This window comes from Ciona robusta, chromosome 9 (assembly GCF_009617815.1).
Source record: "Ciona robusta chromosome 9, ASM961781v2".
Classification (NCBI taxonomy): domain Eukaryota; kingdom Metazoa; phylum Chordata; class Ascidiacea; order Phlebobranchia; family Cionidae; genus Ciona; species Ciona robusta.
This window is the reverse complement of record NC_143243.1, coordinates 1,085,559-1,106,729: the sequence shown is the minus strand read 5'-3', so window position 1 is coordinate 1,106,729 and position 21,171 is coordinate 1,085,559. Positions and strand designations below refer to the sequence as shown.

Below are 21,171 nucleotides of genomic sequence, written 5' to 3'. Positions count from 1 at the left end.
ACCTTCGTTAAACTCAAAATGACGCATATGCTTATTAGATACACCTGATTGACCTCATCGATATCTGTTTCCTCATTCAATGAACTAACTATATTGTATTACAAAACACCTTGTGTTCGCTACGATACCCCAGTCCCGCTTTTCAGTTGAAAAGTAACAACACGCACTACACATATAGCCATACTACGCTTGGATTACTACGCTATATATAAAGGGGTGACGCATCACGGTGACGAGCCAATGCCTTGCCGCAAGGGCTTTACCCATATAGAATACATTGCTATATACAAATGGAATTCGTTTACACTACAGTTTCCTTGTAAAAACAAAGCAACTATAAGTTTGGATATATGGCGTGTATAAAAACTTAAACTTTGTTTAATATTTATTCAATGTGATTTATTTTGTACACAAAGACGACTATGGTGCGTGGCTTTCGTGGCTTAAGTAAACTGTATAGTGTACCTATGAGATAAACGAGTTTTTTACGGCCATGCGAGTGTGCTAAAGCTGCAATGTACAGAATTCCCCAACCCCCAAATTTAACCAAATTTATGATTTATTTACGAAATAGTGACTGCTATCGTACTTTCGTGGTCTTGAAGTAAACTCTAATGAGTGTAAATTTTAGAATATTAGATATTTGCGAACATGGTGGGGGAAGATGGAACACCTTTTCTATCTATTATTTCGTCCCATTTAGTAGTAAACAAAGAAAATGCAAAGAATTATATAACCGTATCCTCGCGACTTCTATAGACCGTTGTCATTTGTTCAAAACACGATCAAGATATTTGGATATTATGAGCTAAAGGTGTCCCATCTTCCCCCATCCTACTATACTGGTAACAACAATCTTTTAAAGTATGATACGATTATATACTTCTTTAAATATATTATGTTTACTACCAAATAGGAGTAAATAAAATGTCTCAGCTTACCCCAACCTACTATAGTGCTGTGGGGTTAACTATACTGTTAACAACGATATCGTGAGGATACGATTAGATAATTCTGTGGAATATTTGTTTGCTACCTAATGTAAATAAAGTGGTGAAACGTAGTTTGTAGTATATGCACTTAACACATACGTGCTGGTATCTGTTTTAATACGCCGAGTCTAAGCTTTTCATTTTATTCACGATACGCAAAACAACAACGCATCAGTATACAGATACGTTTCATTATAAAGTATTTAAATTTCTACCGACTTAATGAACTTATATACACAAAAGCGGAATGTTTGCAATGAGAAAAAAGCAATGGTTAGTTTTGCAGTTGCTGGTCATTCTTTAATTTCCTTCAACGTTTTGGTTTTCTCTGTTAAAAGGAATCCAACAAAACATTATGGATGCAATAACATTAACATCTCATATCATAATATTAAGTTGTTATAAGATAGACTACATCAGTTTTTTAGGGGCGTTGGGTAATGGGCCAACTTTGGCCTTAAATCTGAGCATTGTCATGCCTCGCCGTAGGACCTCTCACAATTTCCATGGTCGCAACGGAAAACACAGATAAACACTTTAAGGGTGGAAGTTACCCTCCACGTCCATTAAAATGGTGGTACTTTCCACCATGACAATATATTTTCCACCATTTCAGTTTACAGTGTATATATAGAATAAACTGACAGTTGTATTTTGTGGTATCGAGGTACACACAGTAAGTCGCAACCAGTTGCGTATTCGGAAGCGGGTATTTTTAGACTGCTTAGCACTTAAGGCGTAAATAATTAACGTGTAATGCGAATATTATGCAATAAAGTATATGCGCAACTAAAAGACAAATAAATATAGTTGAACTATGTATATATGAACGCCTGTCATTAATTCGAAGTTTAAACAATACACTCTGCGTATGGATTTGAAAATAACTTGCGTATAAGTGCAGTATATATGCATATTATGTTTACGGTGCGATCTTTATGTTTAAAGGTCCAATACAAATGGTCGTCTTCTTGTGTCATCTGTGTCACTGGTTGGCGAAATTGTCCCGTTCTGCGTAAATTTTACGTCAAATTAAACTTTAGAACACTTTTTAACGGTGGCCATGCGAAAGAAATTAGCGGTGATCAGAACTTAATTTGTGCAACTTGTTTTTTGGGGTTTAGTGCCGATTCATAACAGCAAATCCAATGCCAATAACCTCCACACGCCCAAATTACGCCCCTATTTATTTGGTTGTATATAGTAGGTTGGGGGAAGATGGGACACATTTTCATTCTATTTTCTCGTCCCATTTGATAGTAAAAAAAGAACGTTCAAAGAATTATAAAACCGTATCCTTACTACTTCCATAGACTATTGGTAATTGTTTAAAACACGATCAAGACATTTGGATATTATGTGTTAAAGGTGTCCCATCTTCCCCACCCTACTAACCTTAGTCCCATACGTTTTGTTTGGGTGTCTAAAACGTTGGCTTTAAATTTGCTGAGTATAACATCCTATGGGCTTAACCCCCATAGAAGATCTATAACCTTTAACGTTGGTTGTTAGCCTTGAATTTGCTGACATGAATGGTCGAGACATTAGTTTTGTGCTCGTTCGCTTATAAGTGCTTGATTTCATGCGAGAAACGAATAAAATGTTTGTACTGTTTCTTGTTCATGCTGATGTGATTATTGGTTTTAAACTCGCATGCAAAATGTGGTTTTAAATCGGCGGTGTTGTTTTAATTGCTGCAATTTGTGTGCAATCAAACATTCGTTGGTGTATACCTTCAATATCGGCTCCTTTTGCGCGTAAGATCTGCGCTTAGCGCTTGGACTGGCAATTGGTGTAACCTTATAAGCATCGAAATTTGTTTAAAGCAACTAAAGCAGGAATTTTAAATTTGCGAAAATCAGTGCTAGTTCAATCAAATTCTATTCTACATAGGAGAGGTCCTTTGTCGAGCGATTTAGGCAAGATTTGCCCCATTACCCCACCATTAATCTACTTGGTCATTTAGATTAAAAACTCGTATGTAACAATTTATTCTGTTGCCACCACACAATCACAGATATTTTAGAAACTGCTCTCCTGGCAAAAAATAACAGAAGGCCGCCAATTAAATCTTTCCTCATGGCAGACTAAATGTTAGTTTTTGCCTAAAAAGCTGATACTAAAATATAATTTTGTTATTTTTAATATTTAATTGATAATACCTGGTAATCTAGTAGCAAACTACTGATTAAACTAAACTATATTTGCGTGATCAGTTTTTAAAATTTTGGAAATCGTGAACCAAACACAATTCTAGGTTTCAACCATTTTTTAAATTTAAATCACCCAATCAAAATCCTGATCGTCTAAACTCGCTCACCTGGAACCGAGTCCCTTGATCCGGTTGAACGGTCATCACCATTCGACTTCCACGCATAGTAATCGAACCGCGGACAGGCGAAGACCTGTCTAACTCGAACGCGCATTTAATCTCAGATACACGGGGAGAGATCTCCACTTTTTGTACCTGGGAATTGTAATGTTAAAGGTAGAATAAACAGCACTGATCGATGCATTTTGGATGTTTACTGCAGGGTAAAATGAGACACATTTACCACATAATATAGTGGGGTGGGGGAAGATGGGACACATTTTCATTCTCTTTTCTCGTCCCATATGGTGGTAAACAAAGAACTTCCAAGAAATTATAAACCGTATCCCTACGACTCCCATAGACCATTGTTAATTGTTTAAAACACGATCAGGATATTTGGATATCATATACTAAAGGTTTCCCATCTTCCCCTATCCTACTATATCCAAATATCCTGATTGTGTTTTTAAACAACTAACAACGGTAAATGGGTCCCTCGGTGTAAATAATCGTAAAACTTTACCCCTATGACATAGAATAGAACAAGTGGGCATATATGGTATTATGTCGTTATCACTGAAGGTGGTTTTAGTTTTTATACCGTAACGTCTGTAATAAAAATGGTACCATATAAATAGGCTGTCATGTTGTAATGTAAACTCGCATTTAAACACAACACACTTAAAAAGGTGTCAATATAGAAACCGAAACACATGGAGGATTTCAGGGGTTTCCACAAACAGGAGTGCGGTTTAACTTACTCCTTTCTCGGTTTCCACGATTTCTTCTTCTTTTTCTGTTTCAATACAATGTTCCATTATTACAACTTCTGACGTATGAGGTGGTTTCGTCACTGGCGACGTCATCGATCGTCTTTCGTCATCAAGATCTAATATAAAAGGACTTCGGTGTTAAAAAGTGATGATGACTTTACATGGTTAGCGTTAGAGGTTAGGAGCTTTATCTTTTATGATATTTGACGTTATTTCTGCCGTAATTCATTATGTTGCAAATGTGCAAATGCGCTCAAACATTTGGATTTCGTTGGCGTTTTACTTCCTACCCCTTAAATAGAATACTCACCTGACGTAATAGTCGAAGTGTCTGCGTCATAACCATGCTTTGTTTCCAAGTGTGACGAAACAAGAGAGCTGGTATCAGACTCAGAATCGTTATCTTTTGAACTTAAAACATCCGAAGCTACATCCGTCTTTTCTGAAGCTACTTCCGCCTTTTCCACCGTCCGTGTCTTATTATTTCCGCCCTCGCTTCCACTAAAGCTTTGTTGTGTACTTGTGACTCTTCGACTCAAACGTGGGGAAGGAGTTGGCTTTGCTTGGTTGCTGAACACAGACCTTCGTTCAGCAACCGATGGTAAAGCAACATATTCTGAATCTCCTGGTTCTTTAATCAAACTTTCGCCGCTCGCTGAGGTTTCAACGGATAATCTATGGAAAATATACCGGTTATTTAACACAAACAATTCCTAACCATTTAGTCACGGAAATCGCCAGTTAGTGACTAAGTATCGCATATCACATAAATGTCAGTATAGGGTGGTTTTGATACAATTTTAGGATATGGGTAAAGGGCAAACTCCTAAATCTCAATACTACATGCTTAATGGACTGTAGTACTTTGAATGTTATTGGGATAATCTGGCAATTCTTGCCGAATTTTTGTGTCCGGTGACGATCTTCGCTACAGGTCCTTAACCAAAAGAAAATAGAACACATTTTATTTTAAGTCACAATGGGCCAACTCTGGTTCAATTTTCAGATCACCCATACATTTAAATAGTTAAAACACAACATATTTAGTTGAAAAAAGCAATTCTACCGCTTGTTAAGTGGTTTCGCCAGCTTTAACAACAATGTAAAACCATAGTACACTGAAGTGTAGTATGATAAAAGTTTTGTTTCCCCCTCAATTAAATCAAGTTACCGTTTCTATTCATAGCAAACGCGAAAGTAAAGTAGCGCAGGGATTATGTCCCGAACTAGGGGTTTTTCCGCACAAACATCTTTCTTGTGCTTTGTCTGAATCTACAGACGTTGTAACTCGCCAAAGCACGAGAAATGGAAATTCAGACATTCCATGGCCTACTCAATGTATTGAGTAGGCCATGGACATTCTTATGTAAATGGCAAAGCAGAAGTTAAACTATTGTTACATTTGCATAAGATTTACCTCGATGTCTCTAATTCATCATCAGATTGTCTTTCTTCGTTTACTGTTATTCCTGCGTCTGCAATTTTGTACAGTGTGCTTACTTGTTCGGTATATGGATTAAAAATACACGGCACAGTTACAAAATGCAAGGTGTAGTTGTACAAAATAATTAAATATTGAAGGATATAGTTACAAAACATAGGTGTTCTTACAAATATATATATAGTAGGGTGGGGCAAGATGGGACATCCTTAGCACATATTATCCAAATATCCCGATCGTTTTTTAAACAATTAACAACGGTCTATATGACAATCGTAAGGATAAGGTTTTATAATTCTTTGAATGTTCTTTGTTTACTACCAAATGGGACGAGGAAATAGAATAAAAAGATGTCCCATCTTACCCCAGTCTACTATATATTAAAATGCACTGTATATTTACAAAATGTTTGGTGTAGACTGTAGTTACGAAATGTAAAGTGTGGTTTATAACGCGAAGGTTTAACTATAATTTGCTTTCAATAAGTTTACTTTTCGTCCCTAAATATCTTACCTTCTTCCGTAATAACCTCGGAAACTATCTTCGTCTCGTTGGTTGACTTGTATTTGCCTGGAACACAACGGGTTACTATATACTGTGTATGTTTAGTGGTCATTAATGAGTTGTAACATCCTGGGTGTTGAGATAATGGGCCAACCCTGGTTTAATCTGAGATCCCGTGGTTCTGTAAAACCCCACCCATGTAGCATATAATTAAGGTCTTTGAGACTAATATTTTGGGGTTAGGCTTATAGCTGTATAATTGGCATATCCCGCTATAGAAATAAGGCTTGTCGCTTACTTGGGTCAATAGTTATCCCACAACTTGTGGCCCATTCTAACGATTCATCTGGGGTTGCAGCTCGTATGGGTCCAGGGTCAGACACACGTGTTGTTTTGGTGGTTTCCTGTGGTTAAGGTTAAACTTATATTTAAAGATTAAAGGTCACGTGGTCATAAAAAGCTTCAACATAAATATAAGAGCCGATATAAATACATGGAACAATGTCTCCATTTTAATTTCCGACATTCTTAAGGACAGTTTTGAATTTTAAAACCGAAACGATTGAAAATGACGACAATTATGTCATATATGCTGTGTAATATTTAAATCTGTCAAAAAAAAACTATTTTTTATTAATCATTTTACAGCCAATATTCGTTTTGGTACATATCAAATTATTTGCATAGGTGGCACACAAACAGCGAGCCCGTCTGTTTATAGTTTACTACTATAGTGTAAACAAGTCAAGTTGTTGCGACAGCCACAAACGTATATAGTTGTGAAATACGTATGAAACACACATATAGTAACCCAGCGGTTATTAAATCAGTTATGAAAATCGCAAGGTTGTTTCTTATATATATAACTTTGTAGTAAAATAGGCTTCTACCATAGTATACTTAAGTGATTTGACACTTCAGTATACTTTGCTTCTACTACGAAGGTTTTTGTTTTATTACTCCCAAGGTGTTTGGGCACCTGTATACACGGCGATGCACGCCATGGAACTTGGTATGACACGGTTACACCATTTGTAGTTTTACGGCTTCGTCTTTGAAGTTAATTGATGTTTTATAAAAAAAACTTGCGTTAAAATTACAGCATATGTTGGGGTAAGATGGGACATGTTTAATTCTGTTTTATGTGCGAGTTAGTGTATTCAATTGTATTTTAATTAAACCTTTTTATTCAAAAGCGTATTAAATATATAAGTTGACATAGTAGGGTGGGAGGATGGGGAACTTTTTTATTCTATTTTGTCGTCCCGTTTGGTAGTAAACAAAGAATATTTACAGAATTATATAACCGTATCCTCACGATTCGGAAATATGGGATATTATGTGCTCAATAAATCCATCTTACCCCACTGTACTATATTAGAATTATTCACCTTGATTCTTGGTGCAGTTGGTTTTGTAGCCACTGAGTTTCTTTTAAAAGCTCCTTTTTCAACTTCCAGCCCAGCATTCTTTAACTCGGACACAATTTCGCTGATAGATTTGATCTGGTGAGAAAAATTTAGATTAGAATTTGTGTTTTTGTTGTCAAATTGTTGAAGTTAGGAAAAGAAACAATGTGACTTATTTATCCTCTCATGACAGGGCAAGTACGTCATAAGTTATAACATTAGTGTCATATTTAATACATCTCGTTGCCGCTTAATTACGAATTACTACGTTAATTGCAGTTTCTACGTAAGTTACAGTCAAAACGTTTCAGTTTAGTAACATATGTTATAACACGGATGTTCTATTTCACAAACATCGTACTAGAAGCGAATCTTTTACTTAACACACCAGAACCTAACTTCTATATTCGTATCGGATAGTTTATATGAACTACATCTGTATTATGGGGGAAGACGGGAAACTTTTAGCACATAATCTGCAAATATTCTGATCGTGTTTCAAGCAATTAACAACGGTCCATGGGAATCGTGGAGAAATGGTTTTACAATTGTTTGAATGTTCTTTGTTTACTACCAAATGGGACAAGAAAACAGAATAAAAACGTGTCCCATCTTCTCCCACCCTGCCATATATTTTTTTCATCTTGTTTCTTTATTCGACGTAACCGAGTGTTTATACACTTCTCTTTACACAATGTCTTTAATATTAGTTAGACCTGAATATTATAATAAATTTAGTTTTTATATGGCACAAAACAATTATATCATGCTGTATATTGGTGCGATGTCCTACGGCGAAGCATGCCAGATTGCCTAGGATAGGGCTAAAGTTAGATCATTTCCTTAAAATAATTACTAACTATCAGCATATAGCCTTCACGTGTGTAAATGCTATGCCACAAGGATCGGTTTCATACCTACCGGGTTGAACCAGTCGCTTTTCCTTAACTTAAATAGTCTAAACTTCCAAGATGGATTTTGTCGAAGTGGGACAATCCAGTCCAGCGCCTCACAGTCGTACAACTTGTTCATTCTAAAGACTTATACACTGTAGACTTATATATTCCTGAGCTGTGTATAAGCAGACCAGCTTAGCGAACAACATATCTGCGTCTGTATTTAAGTTTGTTATCTTTTTACATGTGTATGATAGGTTCGCATAATGTCTAATCTCTGTTTGTCTGATTCAGTTTAAATTCAAGTTGAATCACTGCTATATATGTTCGTGTGAATACATTGATGGTTCGCAAGTTCGGTTATATGTTGAATTCGCAATAGAGTTATAGACGTACAATGCTACGTACTTGTTCCTATACTGTCGTATATCATTGTAATATATAGTACTTTGGGGGAAGATGGGACACTTTTTACCATATTATATTCAAATACTCTGATTGTGTTTTAAACAATTAACAACGGGATAAGGTTTAATAATTCTTTGAATGTTCTTTGTTTACTACCTAATGCGACGAGAAAACAGAATGAAAAGGTGTCCCATCTTTCCCCACCCTACGATACCTACCAACCTTTCCTGTAAACTTAACTGATTCTATATTGTTGTTGCTACCAGACTAAAAATATGATCTTTTGGATTGGGTGTCTGGGGCAATGACCCCTCTGGTCTAAATCTCAGGTCCCATGGCGTCCCACGCTGTATAGAACATTAACCGGAGCCCCACTTACAGTATATTATGGAATGTTAGCCGTCCAGTAATGTAAGCCATGTCGTACCATACGCTACACCACAGCTGTCAATCAAACTCCCACCTGGAACCCTGGTTTCTTTTCCTCTTCTTCCTCTTGATTCGTTCCTCCATCGTATGATCTTTGACTTTGTTCATCTTCAATGTTTCGATGATCCTCCGATTGTATAGACACGTCATCTAATGCAACCTAAGCATATCCACATGTTAAAACATAAATTTTACTTTGTTTGCATTTAAAAAGATGCCTTAGTGAAAAATGTGACTTTTCGCTTTTAAATAAATGTTTTAACCCATTTGAGCCCCATTGTCCAAGCCCATTCTGACCAAGTTTACGTCATATCCCTCATACTGACTGTCGAGTATAACATTTACAGAGGGTTATTTATACCTCATGCCCGCCGTCAAACTTATTTCACAGGATTAGTGCCAATAACCAGGCTATATGCTATTTCACATGGACAAGCCCTACGGTGAGGCAAGCCAGGGAAGCTTAATTTACGCCGCACCGGCCGCAGTTCCCCAACACCCATACAGTACTACCACATATGGATCTGTTTCAGTTAAAAAAATGGAATTTTTTTTTATACGAGACAAAAACGAACCATAATTGCAGACCAATTCTATTGCAGAGTTAGCCAGAGTTAACATTACCCCATAAACAGTTAATTAACTAGTCTCACTTCAATATCGTGTTCCGTATACGATTCATCCGACGTTGAACTCCTTAAAGAAGTTTTCTCTTGTTTTTCTTCCAGCGATCCTTCCTTTATATATTTAGCTTTGATGTGAACTCTACAAACATCCTCCTGCGTTTAAAGATGCTTGTTAAATGTATATTTATATACTGTTGTGGGGAGGTGTGTATTGTAAGTGTAAAGAGATTTTGAGGTCTTTAAGATCACAAAACGCATTGTTGTCACAAGATTTTTTTCCACATTTTTAATAAAAAGTGTTATCTTACCACCACTATACAGTTACATATACTCGTTCTACGCGACCGGTGCGGTAGAACCCTGGGTGTTTGGGGTAAAAAAAGTTTCTCTGACCTAAATCTCGGGCCCCGCGGCTTGCTACGTTGTAAGACCCCACCCACGTAGAATCGAATAGAACACGTCTATACCATGTAAACAAAATCACTGCAAGTTACCTCCTCTACTTTGTATTCCCCTTTAACTGTTTCCACATCTTCATGATCATCGCGTTTGCTTGCTTGGTTCTCCTGTTCCGTCTTTGTCACCACAGTTATCGTATTCACGTTTACCTTCATATTAGTATATGGACTTTATCGATTAGAAGGCTTTAACTAGTTTAGCATATACAATTATACTGATAAGTTGATAACACCTTAGATATACTCGTATGTTTCACTCGATATGAGTCTTTTGTTCATCGAGTCACGTCAGGAGTGACATCAGGATTAATGGGCCATATATTTGGGCCTTTTTCCTGTCATATATTTATAAACATTCTACCTTTTCTTTGACTTCTATTTCTGTTTCTATGTCGCTATCATCTGATTCAGAACTAGATGAAACCTCTCCGTTATCATTTGCCTGGAACATGAAAACAATCATTTATGTTAATCTGTTAAAATTGACCAAGTCCTACGCCGTTCCTCAGTAATTAAGCGCTTACATCGTAACGGGAGGGTACTAATGGGTAATATGCAAACTCTAGCCTAGATTTTAGGTCCCACGGTATGCTATGTTATAGGACCACCCAACGTAGGATGGAATATAAAAAAGAAACGCAGCGCAAAACTTGCCATTTCCGAATTATTCCACTGCCGCGAGATGGCGTCGGAGAGTCGATCGCCGAAACTTAAGTCGTCTTTTAATATTTCTTCGTTTGATTTTAGTCGATAAAGCTGTTTTTCGTGATGACTTTTTCGTTTTTCGTCTTTTTCCGGGTAAAATAGACTTGATCTGTCAAAGTGAGATATATCAGTTTACTACACACAAGGCAAAATGTTGTGTTTAAAATATTAAACATTTTCAGTGGTAAATTGGGTTTGGATAAAACGATTTGGTAAATACCTTTGTTTGTGTGTTGACCGCATACTGCCATCTAGCGACGAGCTGCTTGAGAACGTGTCTGATTCAAATGTTTCGTTAAGGCGTGATCTGTAATAGGAATATGTCGTTAGTTTATTGAAGTTAATTGGAGAAATATGCCTATACAGGCCTTCATGTCCGATCACCCAGTAATACGTCACATACCGTATTGTTGCGTCACTTTCCGAGTTATAAGCTGAGTCCTGGGATCCATGTTTCTGCTTCGAAGCTCTGTTAAAAATCAAACGTATTTAATTGAGTTGGCGTTAACTAAAAAGGTATTTTCCTTTATCTCTTGGAAAATCACCACTGCGTATATAGTAGGGTGGGGTAAAGATGGGACACCTTTAGCTCATAATATCCAAATATCCTGATCGTGTTTTAAACAATTAACAACCGTCTATTACAGTCGTGAGGATACGGTTTTATAATTCATTGAATGTTCTTTGTTTACTACCAAGTGGGACGAGAAAATAATATGAAAAGGTGTCCCATCTTCCCCCTTACTATATTTACAATATCCCGTATTTCTTACCTGGAATTATTTCCCTGGAAAGCGGCCACTGCACTAGTTAGGGGAAGCACCTTCTGGTACATTTCTCTTGCGTTTCGATCAACGGCTACAACAGGTTCTTCTTCGATTAAAGGCAGTTGCGAAACTCGCTGATGCAAACGACAGTATTAACTTATTTTTAAGTATTCTATTTTATAAGCTCCTATATGGCAGGTACGCTGGGGGAGCTAAAAATCAAGCTAAAGTTTGCCCATTACCCGTGTGTTATAGGTTAGAATGGCAAGTAGCCTTTTTTAAACTCCGACATTACTAAAGTTGTTTTTAATTTTTAAACCGAAGCGTTCAAGATAAAAATCGTAAGACACCAAGAGACATGGCGTACTCAATGTGTTCAGTATATAGATAATACAAGAATTAATGTCATAATTCGCTTAGGTTAGACTTGGCCCATTACTACCGCAACACCAACAACTATGACGTCATAAATACCTCTTTCCGAACAAACGTTTTCGAACTTTCCAATTCACGGTTCATTGATTCGATTATTGCGTCATCAACATCTTCAATGCTCCTTTGTTTCCTAACAATTAGTAATCGTTCCGGATCGACGACTTCTCGACTTTCTGACCCAAGAGTTGGGGCCTCGCTAAAGTTTTTACTGAAGAAAATCCAAATTAATTAATGAGTTATTATCGTCGCGTGGCGTGGTCATAGGTTGTTATATTTCATAGGCCTTATGCCCGCTACCAGTTACTACGTATAGCTAAGTTTGTGTGTAAATGTGTCGTAGCCATGTAAAATGACGTCATGTTGGTATTTTTTTCTTACCTGACTTGTACAGGCCATATTTCATCCTCGTCAGCGCAATTGTCTACGTCACTATCGCTGTTGTTACCATTCACGTGATCGTAGGCGCTCGGCGAATCAGAAAGCGGCACGTAAGCGTTCGTTCTACCCGTCTGTGGAATAATGTTTATGAAATATTTACAGTGGGGTGGGAGAAGATGAGACACCTTTTAACTGTACTTTCTCGTCCCATTTATCAGTAAACAAAGAACATTCAAAGCATTATAAAACTATATCCCCACGACTCACATATACTGTTGTTAATTGTTTAAAACACGATCAGGATACTTGAATATTATGTGCTAAAGGTGTCCCATCTTTCCCCACTCCACTATATATCATACGCTTTATATGACAGCGTTTTATTGATATCCATGAACTATGGGGATATTATATCTTACTTTAGTTGTGTCTACGTTTCTTTACAGTATAGTGGGGTAAAAAATGGGACATTTTCGTTCTATTTATCGTCCCATTTGGTGGCAAACGAAGATTTCTACAGAATTATATAACTTCAGTCTCAAGACTTTGAAAGGGCGTTGTTAACTGTTAAAACACGATTTAAAAGCATGGGAAATTATGTGTTAACGGTATCCATCATACCTCACTCCACTATAACCGTATCATCACGTCTTTAAAAGCGTGTTGATAATTGTAAAAGCGCGATTTGGGAATATGAAATATAATGTGCTAATTATCTTAAAACGCAGTATCACACGAAGCATAGGTTTTACAACCCACCATGCACCTACCGCCATTATAGAGTTCATTTTCCTTGTTTTAGTCTTCGGTATTCTCATCCAGTTATCGTCCATGCTTTCATTGTATTTTTCATCGTTTGACGATTCACTCGTGTTGGAGTCGCGTCTTTCATGGTCTTGTGGTGACTTATCACCAAACGTTGTGCATTCTAGTTCGGTGGAAAATTCTTGTTCTTGTTCGTCGTTTGGGTTCGATTCTGTTTATAAGTGTATAAGATGCATAGGATCAGATTAAATTTAAATGCGCTTTGTATCCACGCAGAACAATATCTCAAAATATGTAGGACCCGTTCATTATGTCGTTTGTCGTAAACGCCCGCCTTGTTGTTTTTAATTGGTTGTTTTTTACTTGTTGTGGAGAAAATATTAAATTTACCTTATGGCAAATAAAGTGCAAAGCAAAGCAGTGTTTTATGTAATGCAGGAAAACGTGTATATGGCGATTCAGAGCAATATGGCAGTCAAATACGGTTCATATTGTGTGCAAATTGTTATGTCTTCTGTAAAGTTTAACTCGTAGGTCTGTAAACTGTCACTGCCATGTTGCAACCTCAACAATAAGCATATGCCGCCTTTACTGAAAGTGACCGCAGAAACACTGGTCTAAATCTCCGCGCCCATCTCGTGTCACGCTGGGACCTCATTAAAACGACAGAAAATATTAAATTAAATCGTTAAACTAACCTAATAACTGGGCAAACGTAGCGTCCACGTCAGCTTTAGCAATCATTTCGTCTTTCCTTGCCGCCCCATGTCCGTTCATTCGTTGCTCATGAACGGAAGGTCGCTGGTTCAAAGCCTCCCTTCGTGAGTCGGGGCTTAAATTTCGCATTCGCTCTGACAGTGGAGTTTTGTCTCTGCGTGATGAACGAGCAGATCCTGTTGAAAAATACAAACACATATAGTAGTCCCATCTTCCCCCACCCCACTAGATACTTTGCTCTTTGAGTGATGTGGAACGGCTAGATATGCTGTATATAAACCTGGGTATGTCAATTACCACCTTACAAACACTATCATTCGAATCATGAACCCAAAGTGATACCATTGTGGTTATCATAAAATTGCACAAAAAAGGATCTTCCATATATTAGCCAATACCAATTATGAGTCAGTCTACTATCATTACTAAACAAATACGTATAAGAATTAACCCAAACCAATGCCAACCTGAAAAAGAAAGCAAAGATTCCATTTCACTATCCGTGTTGTCTTCTGTCATCGTCTCCACGTCTCTTCTCAATGAACGAGAATCGTCCAAACTACTACGAGGAGATGCCTGCTGTAAAATATACAATGAACTGCATTGTTTTAAAGCTCTCGCCGGTGTAATAAGTTTCTGCTAAAAATTCCACTCAAAAAGATCTCTATTTAAAGAGCCAGGCGGAATTTGTAGTTGTCTTCTACAATATACTCTAGAGTCTATATGATCTAGGGGTAACTTGGATGTTGTATATGGGTGAGGTCCTACGGAGCAGTAAACCTCCGAACCTGGGGTGGGGTCATTACCCAAATCTAATAATATGTGAAAAAAATATGAAACCTCACTTAAGATTTCGATTAGGAATGGAGAATTACTTGAATTAAACAGCAAACAGTGCATTCCATTACTTGAAAACTTTGAACATGCAGACTATGTAAATGAAAAGTGAAGTCAGGGTTATAATACTGCAAACGTTTATAAGTATTATCATACACCATGCACCTGTAGTTTGCGAGCAAACCGCATCTTTATATTATGCTTGTGGTCTTGTAAATATCTACATAGAAGAGCATCATTCTCGTCTTCTACGTCATCAAACATTGCGTCATCACCAGAATACGTAGTCTTGAGTTAAATGCATGCAGTGAGCGCCAGATATGTGTTATATGTTGTAATACATGCAACCGTGACAATATTTCTGTATGTTTAAGGTCAGTCATTCAAACTATCGACCATTGACCACAGTGTGAGAACCACTGGTTTGCGATTTAGAAACCATTGCTATTTTTTGTATATTTTGGCTTTATATGGCTCAATGGGTCTATAGGCCGTATATAAGATATAATTCGTTTTGAATTGGAACGGAACCGTTGTCACGTATTTAATGTGGGAAGTAGATTGTAAATCGTGCAGATTAGAAAATGCATCGAACCAAGTATGGCGGGTTCGAATACCAGGTGGGGAAGTTAAAGTTGTGAAAAGAAACGGACATGCAAATATGCAAGGTATATAAAACCCAGTTACAGGAATATAAAGTCATTCTTACACAGTTGTGCATAATGCAACAATGACGTAACATGCAACATTCTGTCAATTTTCTTACTTTCATTTCCATTTGACGTAAGAATCTTTCTATTGTCTCTTCCGCCACCGACGCCGCGTCATTTTCGCTGTTTCTGGTCGATGATTGGTGCACTGGAATCAAAGCATGTATGACGTCACGATTTCAAACACAGTCTTCAAGTGACGTCACAATGCCTTCAACTAACGTCACAACAACTTCTACTGACGTCACAACGACTTATACTGACGTCACAACTTCAACATGCATTACGTCATAAATATAATTCAAAATATTGTCACTGTTTCAACATACACGACGAAGTTTTTATGACGTCTTATTTTGATGACGTCACTTACTTTCTTCCAAACGTGGCAACAACACAGCAGCGATCGCTTCTTCCAATTGTCTCTTCATATCTGATTGGAAGTTGGGCGGCACGTGATCCTGGCTTTCTGGAATTATGGACCAATCAGAACCCGTCTCAAAATTTAAAAAATTAGGCATAATTTAGGAATGTAAAATCTTTACTTCCGTCTGTGTCTGTAACTCCATTTTCGTCTATAGTTTGTACTGCGATTTCAATCTGGAAAATAGAAATAGGAAGTGCTATTGTATTTTAACAAAACGCCGCTCCAAATGCCGATCATTTTCAAATTTACTGGAAAATGTTTTATAGTAGTTGCGATACATTTTAAAGCCAGATGACAACAATTTATTGCTTTGTTTTTTAAATAACTTTAAGTTTCGGTAACTACAAATCCATTCCTGGTTAAAAGTGTGACGTCAACAGCAGTTTCGGAAAACCTTTTAAAAGCATTTGTATTTGTTGTGTTTACGTGTAGTTAAAACTACCAAATGTTTTCAGAAAGATTTTTTCCAAAACCTTTTACCCGTAGGTAAACTTAGTAAAACTGGGTTGTTATCCAGTCGTGTCTGGACACGACGCTTATTATCGAACAGTTACAACACTGTTTATGAGTCTTACGAAAGATTTATGATTTTTAAGTGTGCACGATCGGAATGCGGGTAAGATGGAACACTTTATCACATAATATCCCATATTTCTTGAACGTGTTTAAACAATTAACAAGGCTATTTTAGTGTCGCAGGGATACGGTTTTATAATTCTGTAAATATTCTTTGTTTACTACCAATTAGGACGAGAAAACAAAATGAAAATATAGCATTTTACTCCAACCCATACATGCATGTAGAACTTGCATAAACCTTATAAAAAATTACCTTATTATCTTGTGTTGAATTGTCGGTTTCTTTTTCGTTGGTATCTGATAGTAAAGTATATAATTACGTCGATATACAGGTTGCCAGTTGGAAATGCGTTCTATGCTAATTCTGTATTATCCATAGCAAGTTGTTATCCCTGCTGTTTTACATTTCTTCGCTGTTTTTAGGTAACTGTGTGCTGTTCTTTATACATGGTTTGTTGCGTATATATATATTAGTATGGGGGTAGATGAAACACCTTTTCAATCTTTTTTCCTGACCCAATTGAGGATAGACAAAGAAAATTCAAAGAACTATATAGTAGGGTGGGGGAAGATGGGACACCTTTAATACATAATATACAAATAGTCCGATCGTGTTTTAAACAATTAACAACGGTCTGTGGAAGTCGTGAGGATACGGTTTTATAATTCATTGAATGTTCTTTGTTTACTACCAAATGGAAAGAGAAAACTAAACGAAAAGTGTCCCATCTTCCCCCACCCTACTATATAACCATATTCACACTTCCATGGATTGCTGTTAATTGTTAAAACATATAAGTCAGCAAATATTTTTGAACATTATTTGCGGTGTCCCGTATTCCCCAACTATCTATATCACTCATAGGGTTATGGTGGTTCAGAAATGTAAAGCAACATTCACAGTGTCGTAGTGACCGAGTAAACTGTCCTATATGCTTTACCCTGTGATCCTATACCTTTATACACGCTCCACTCCAACCCAGTACATTATGCTTACCAGTAGCGGTTGATGTTGTTGTGAAAATACGAGGCGGTTTCTCCGGTGCTTCTTCTGTAGTTAAAATAAAAGCATAATAAGTAGGGGAATTTTTTCCAACTGGATGCTTGGCAATACATTTCTAAAGTTTCAGAATTGAAGCTGAGAGGCTCAGGAGTTTACCGAATCGTTAATGTGTATATTGTATATATATTGTAACCTCTATATTGTAACTGGTGTATAGTAGGGTGGGGGAGATGGGACACCGTTTCATTCTGTTTCTCGTCTCGTTTGGTTGTAAACACATTCAAAGAATTACAAAACCGTACTCTCACGACTCCCATAGATCGTTGGTAATTGTTTAAAACATGATTAGGATAATTGGATATTATGTGCTGAAGGTGTCCCATCTTTCCCAACAATTCTATAATTGAACTGGCGTATGCCAGAGTTACCACATGATATACAACACATCACCCACCGATATTTGGTATCTTTTTCTTCTTATAAAGTTCGCGAACGATCTTTGCTCCTCCGTGTCTTCGAAACTTTGATTTCAATTGAAGATAAAACCAATCAGCTGATTTTGACGTCACTTCCCTTGTAGAAAGATATTATTGCGTATTGTTTAAAGGAGGCATGAAGTCTTTAAAAGCTTGTGTTTACTGCAATGAATATATGTCGATTTTTGCTTGTAAGAAGGCAAAATGGGGCATGAATGATTTTTTATGTGTAGTTTTGTATTGTGTTCGAATTCTACAGCGAGCATTTGTTGTATATATATATGTACATGACTGTGACAACTCGACAGTGAGAATCAGGGGCGTGTAATTGAAAATGAGAAAAATACGGCTGCACCATAGCTGTAACTTCACGCTTACCTTTGTCTGTAGCAAAGCGAGCAAAACCATTTCTCATTTTCCTCAAGTCCACATTGATCATTGTTCTTACAAAAGTAAAATCTACACAGAAGACATTGCGCCTACATGACAAATAAATCCTATTTAACTTTCCAAGCTACGTCATATGTTGGTATTATATTTAAATGTCCATACAAACCTTGGGCCTGAACAACCAGACAAACCCATTTCCACACACGGCACAATTATCCAAGGTTTTCTCCTCGACAGACTCAGTTTCAGAAATTGTTTTTGAGAGTTCCCTAGAACATTGAAAAAATTAATTATAGTAGGGTGGGGGAATATGGGACACTATTCTATTTTCTCGTTCCATTTTGTAGTAAACAAAAAGCATTTAAAAAAGTATGAAACCCTATCATCACGACTTTTATATAAGACCTTTGTTAACTGTTTAAAACACGATTAGGATGTTTGGATATTATGTGCTAAAGGTGTTCCATCTTCCCCCACCCTACTAATCTACTATATTCATTTTTGTAATAGTTTTATGTCCTGTATTTCCTATTCGTATTTTTATGACGACGATACGTGTATACAATTCTGTAAATATTGTTCGAAATGCAATACGACGGTCCATAAGCACACGTATGCAATTGGTAGATGTGTTCTTTGATGCGTATAGACAACAAACGGTATAACCACTGGTGCGTAGGGCTGTATTATAAGTGGAAATGACTTGCAACTATAAGTCTTATAATAACCCAGTTCACAAAAAGCAATTAGGTGTGAATCAAACACAATGTTGAATTGATTACTTTGATAAATTGCCGGCTTTGTTAAAGTTAAGGTTTAGTTAACGCCAATACAAATAAAGTACAATCCAACAACCAAATTACCAAGTTTTATACCAAGCGTGCTACGTCATATAACGCACCAACTCGTTCGTTTACTTTTCGGGTTGGCCGCATATACAAACACGAGTGAAATACCAAAGACATATTAAATTATTTGGTCGAAGGAATGTTACTAGCGTGTTGTCATCCGCGTATCTTTCGCTTGTAAACTCTTCCTATTAACTTGGATAAGTTACGAGTTAACTATACATTGTATTTACTCAAGTCTTTAAACTACTCAAAACCACAAACGGAACCAAACGTTAACTTGCTTAAATTATTATGACTTTAATTCTATGCACGTATTACAAACAGGTCAAAGTCTGTATTCAAAACGTCTTTCTGTAATTTATTGTATACAGTTAATGCGATTGGGGTAATGTCAAATGGTTCGATTCTGGTATAAATCCCATCTTTAGTTACGTGTCTCGCAATAAACCCCATTCGCGGAGAATAGATGTTTTAATGCAATAACCAAAACACAGTATCATGCTTATAACTAAAATTATACCAGTAAAATTATACCACATATCACCTATATATAACCCACCCTATTCTTTCTGTTTCTTGTTTCCGGAGATCAAAATCCCTTTGAATAACTTCCAGAATCATCTTCTGCTCGTCATCGCTCAATTCATTCAACTCCAGTTTGCGCCCCATGTTTAAAGTATTTACAATATCTTTATATGACTAACATATTGCCCGGTCTGTGGTAAAACAAGAGCTTAAACTTAGGTACACTGCACACATATAACATTGCATCTTAAAACAGTGTGCTGCATATTAGCGTAATTATTGGTGAATTCTGGTTAACTTCAGATATCGTTATGCACCACGCCGTAAGACCTCGTCCATATAGAATATATGCACTCCATAAAAGGTTTTAACGTATTTTAAAACAAATAGCGCTCTGTATTAAATAGAATCGTCGATTTCTTTTTTATGCATATATATATATATGTATACTTTATATAGTAGATCGGGGGAAGATGGGACACCTTTTCATTCTATTTTCTCGTCACATTTGGTAGTAAACAAAGAACATTTAAAGAATTAGTCAACCGCATGCTCATGGCTCCGAAAGACCGTTGTTAATTGCTTAAAACGCGATCAGCATTTTGGGATATTATGTGCTAAAGGTGTCCCTTCTCCCCCCCACCCTACTATATATATATCTTAGGACCTGGATAACATTAACGGTTCTTTTATAGTTGTAATCTAGACCTACTAGAATGACATCACAGATTTCTACACCAATGTTGATGAAGCGAAACAAACCCAAGTAAACCAGGAATCCGCTTTCAGGATTATCCTCATAAATATCTGCTCTAAATCACGAGTTGCTCAAACCAGATCAGATCGGTTTAATTCAACTTATTGGTAAATAGAACTCGCGTATTATATTATCATTATATTACGATGATACGAGGTGTATATAGGAACACCCCTAATATTGGTGTAATTAGTTAAAATAAATCCGCTTACTATAACTGATAAGGTTGATTACGTCATGAATACGTCACCAATTACGTCACCACGTCTCGCCGCACCTTTATTGAGTTATTTCCTAAAACACACAACTTTATATAGTTCTTACTTCGACGCAAAAACGTTAATGACGTAACCTAATTTATTAGAAGTTATCAGGTTTTACCCATAGCTTGTTTTTATCGACTGTGGTTTTGCCACTAATTCTCTTCTCTTCGTTGTTTTAATTAATCTGATCTTCGGTACTGTATTCGCAGACTCGTAGAGGTAACAAAATATAACTGCTTATAGACGGATACACTTACCTACAATACCCTTATACCATACACAGCAAACACACACTACCCGACCAGACCTCATTCTCATTACATTGCACCACCACGT

General features: G+C 36.9%; 1 protein-coding gene across 7 annotated transcripts; it reads right to left on the bottom strand.

Annotated features, from left to right (window-relative positions):
* Positions 1 to 1,119: 1,119 nt before the first annotated feature.
* LOC149730604 (uncharacterized) lies at positions 1,120 to 19,984 on the bottom strand. Of its 7 annotated transcripts, XM_089885584.1 has the most exons (32): positions 19,850 to 19,984; positions 18,606 to 18,708; positions 18,428 to 18,528; positions 18,028 to 18,146; positions 17,568 to 17,621; positions 16,824 to 16,867; positions 16,110 to 16,164; positions 15,938 to 16,033; positions 15,621 to 15,712; positions 15,020 to 15,142; positions 14,485 to 14,596; positions 13,999 to 14,193; positions 13,306 to 13,511; positions 12,536 to 12,666; positions 12,197 to 12,365; positions 11,729 to 11,856; positions 11,359 to 11,424; positions 11,176 to 11,262; positions 10,905 to 11,064; positions 10,612 to 10,692; positions 10,287 to 10,400; positions 9,820 to 9,945; positions 9,201 to 9,326; positions 7,416 to 7,529; positions 6,323 to 6,428; positions 6,034 to 6,090; positions 5,497 to 5,554; positions 4,390 to 4,754; positions 4,068 to 4,195; positions 3,313 to 3,459; positions 2,726 to 2,791; positions 1,120 to 2,003 (listed from the first exon to the last, which is right to left on the bottom strand). In XM_089885584.1, the coding sequence occupies exons 1-32, from the start codon at positions 19,957 to 19,959 to the stop codon at positions 1,935 to 1,937; spliced, it is 3,708 nt and encodes a 1,235-aa protein (XP_089741710.1). In that variant the 5' UTR covers positions 19,960 to 19,984; the 3' UTR covers positions 1,120 to 1,934. The 7 variants fall into 7 exon arrangements, with proteins under 7 accessions (XP_089741710.1, XP_089741711.1, XP_089741714.1 ...); XM_089885585.1 differs by lacking the exon at positions 2,726 to 2,791; XM_089885588.1 differs by lacking the exon at positions 2,726 to 2,791 and having other exon boundaries at positions 1,120 to 1,320.
* Between the last annotated feature and the right edge of the window lie 1,187 nt (positions 19,985 to 21,171).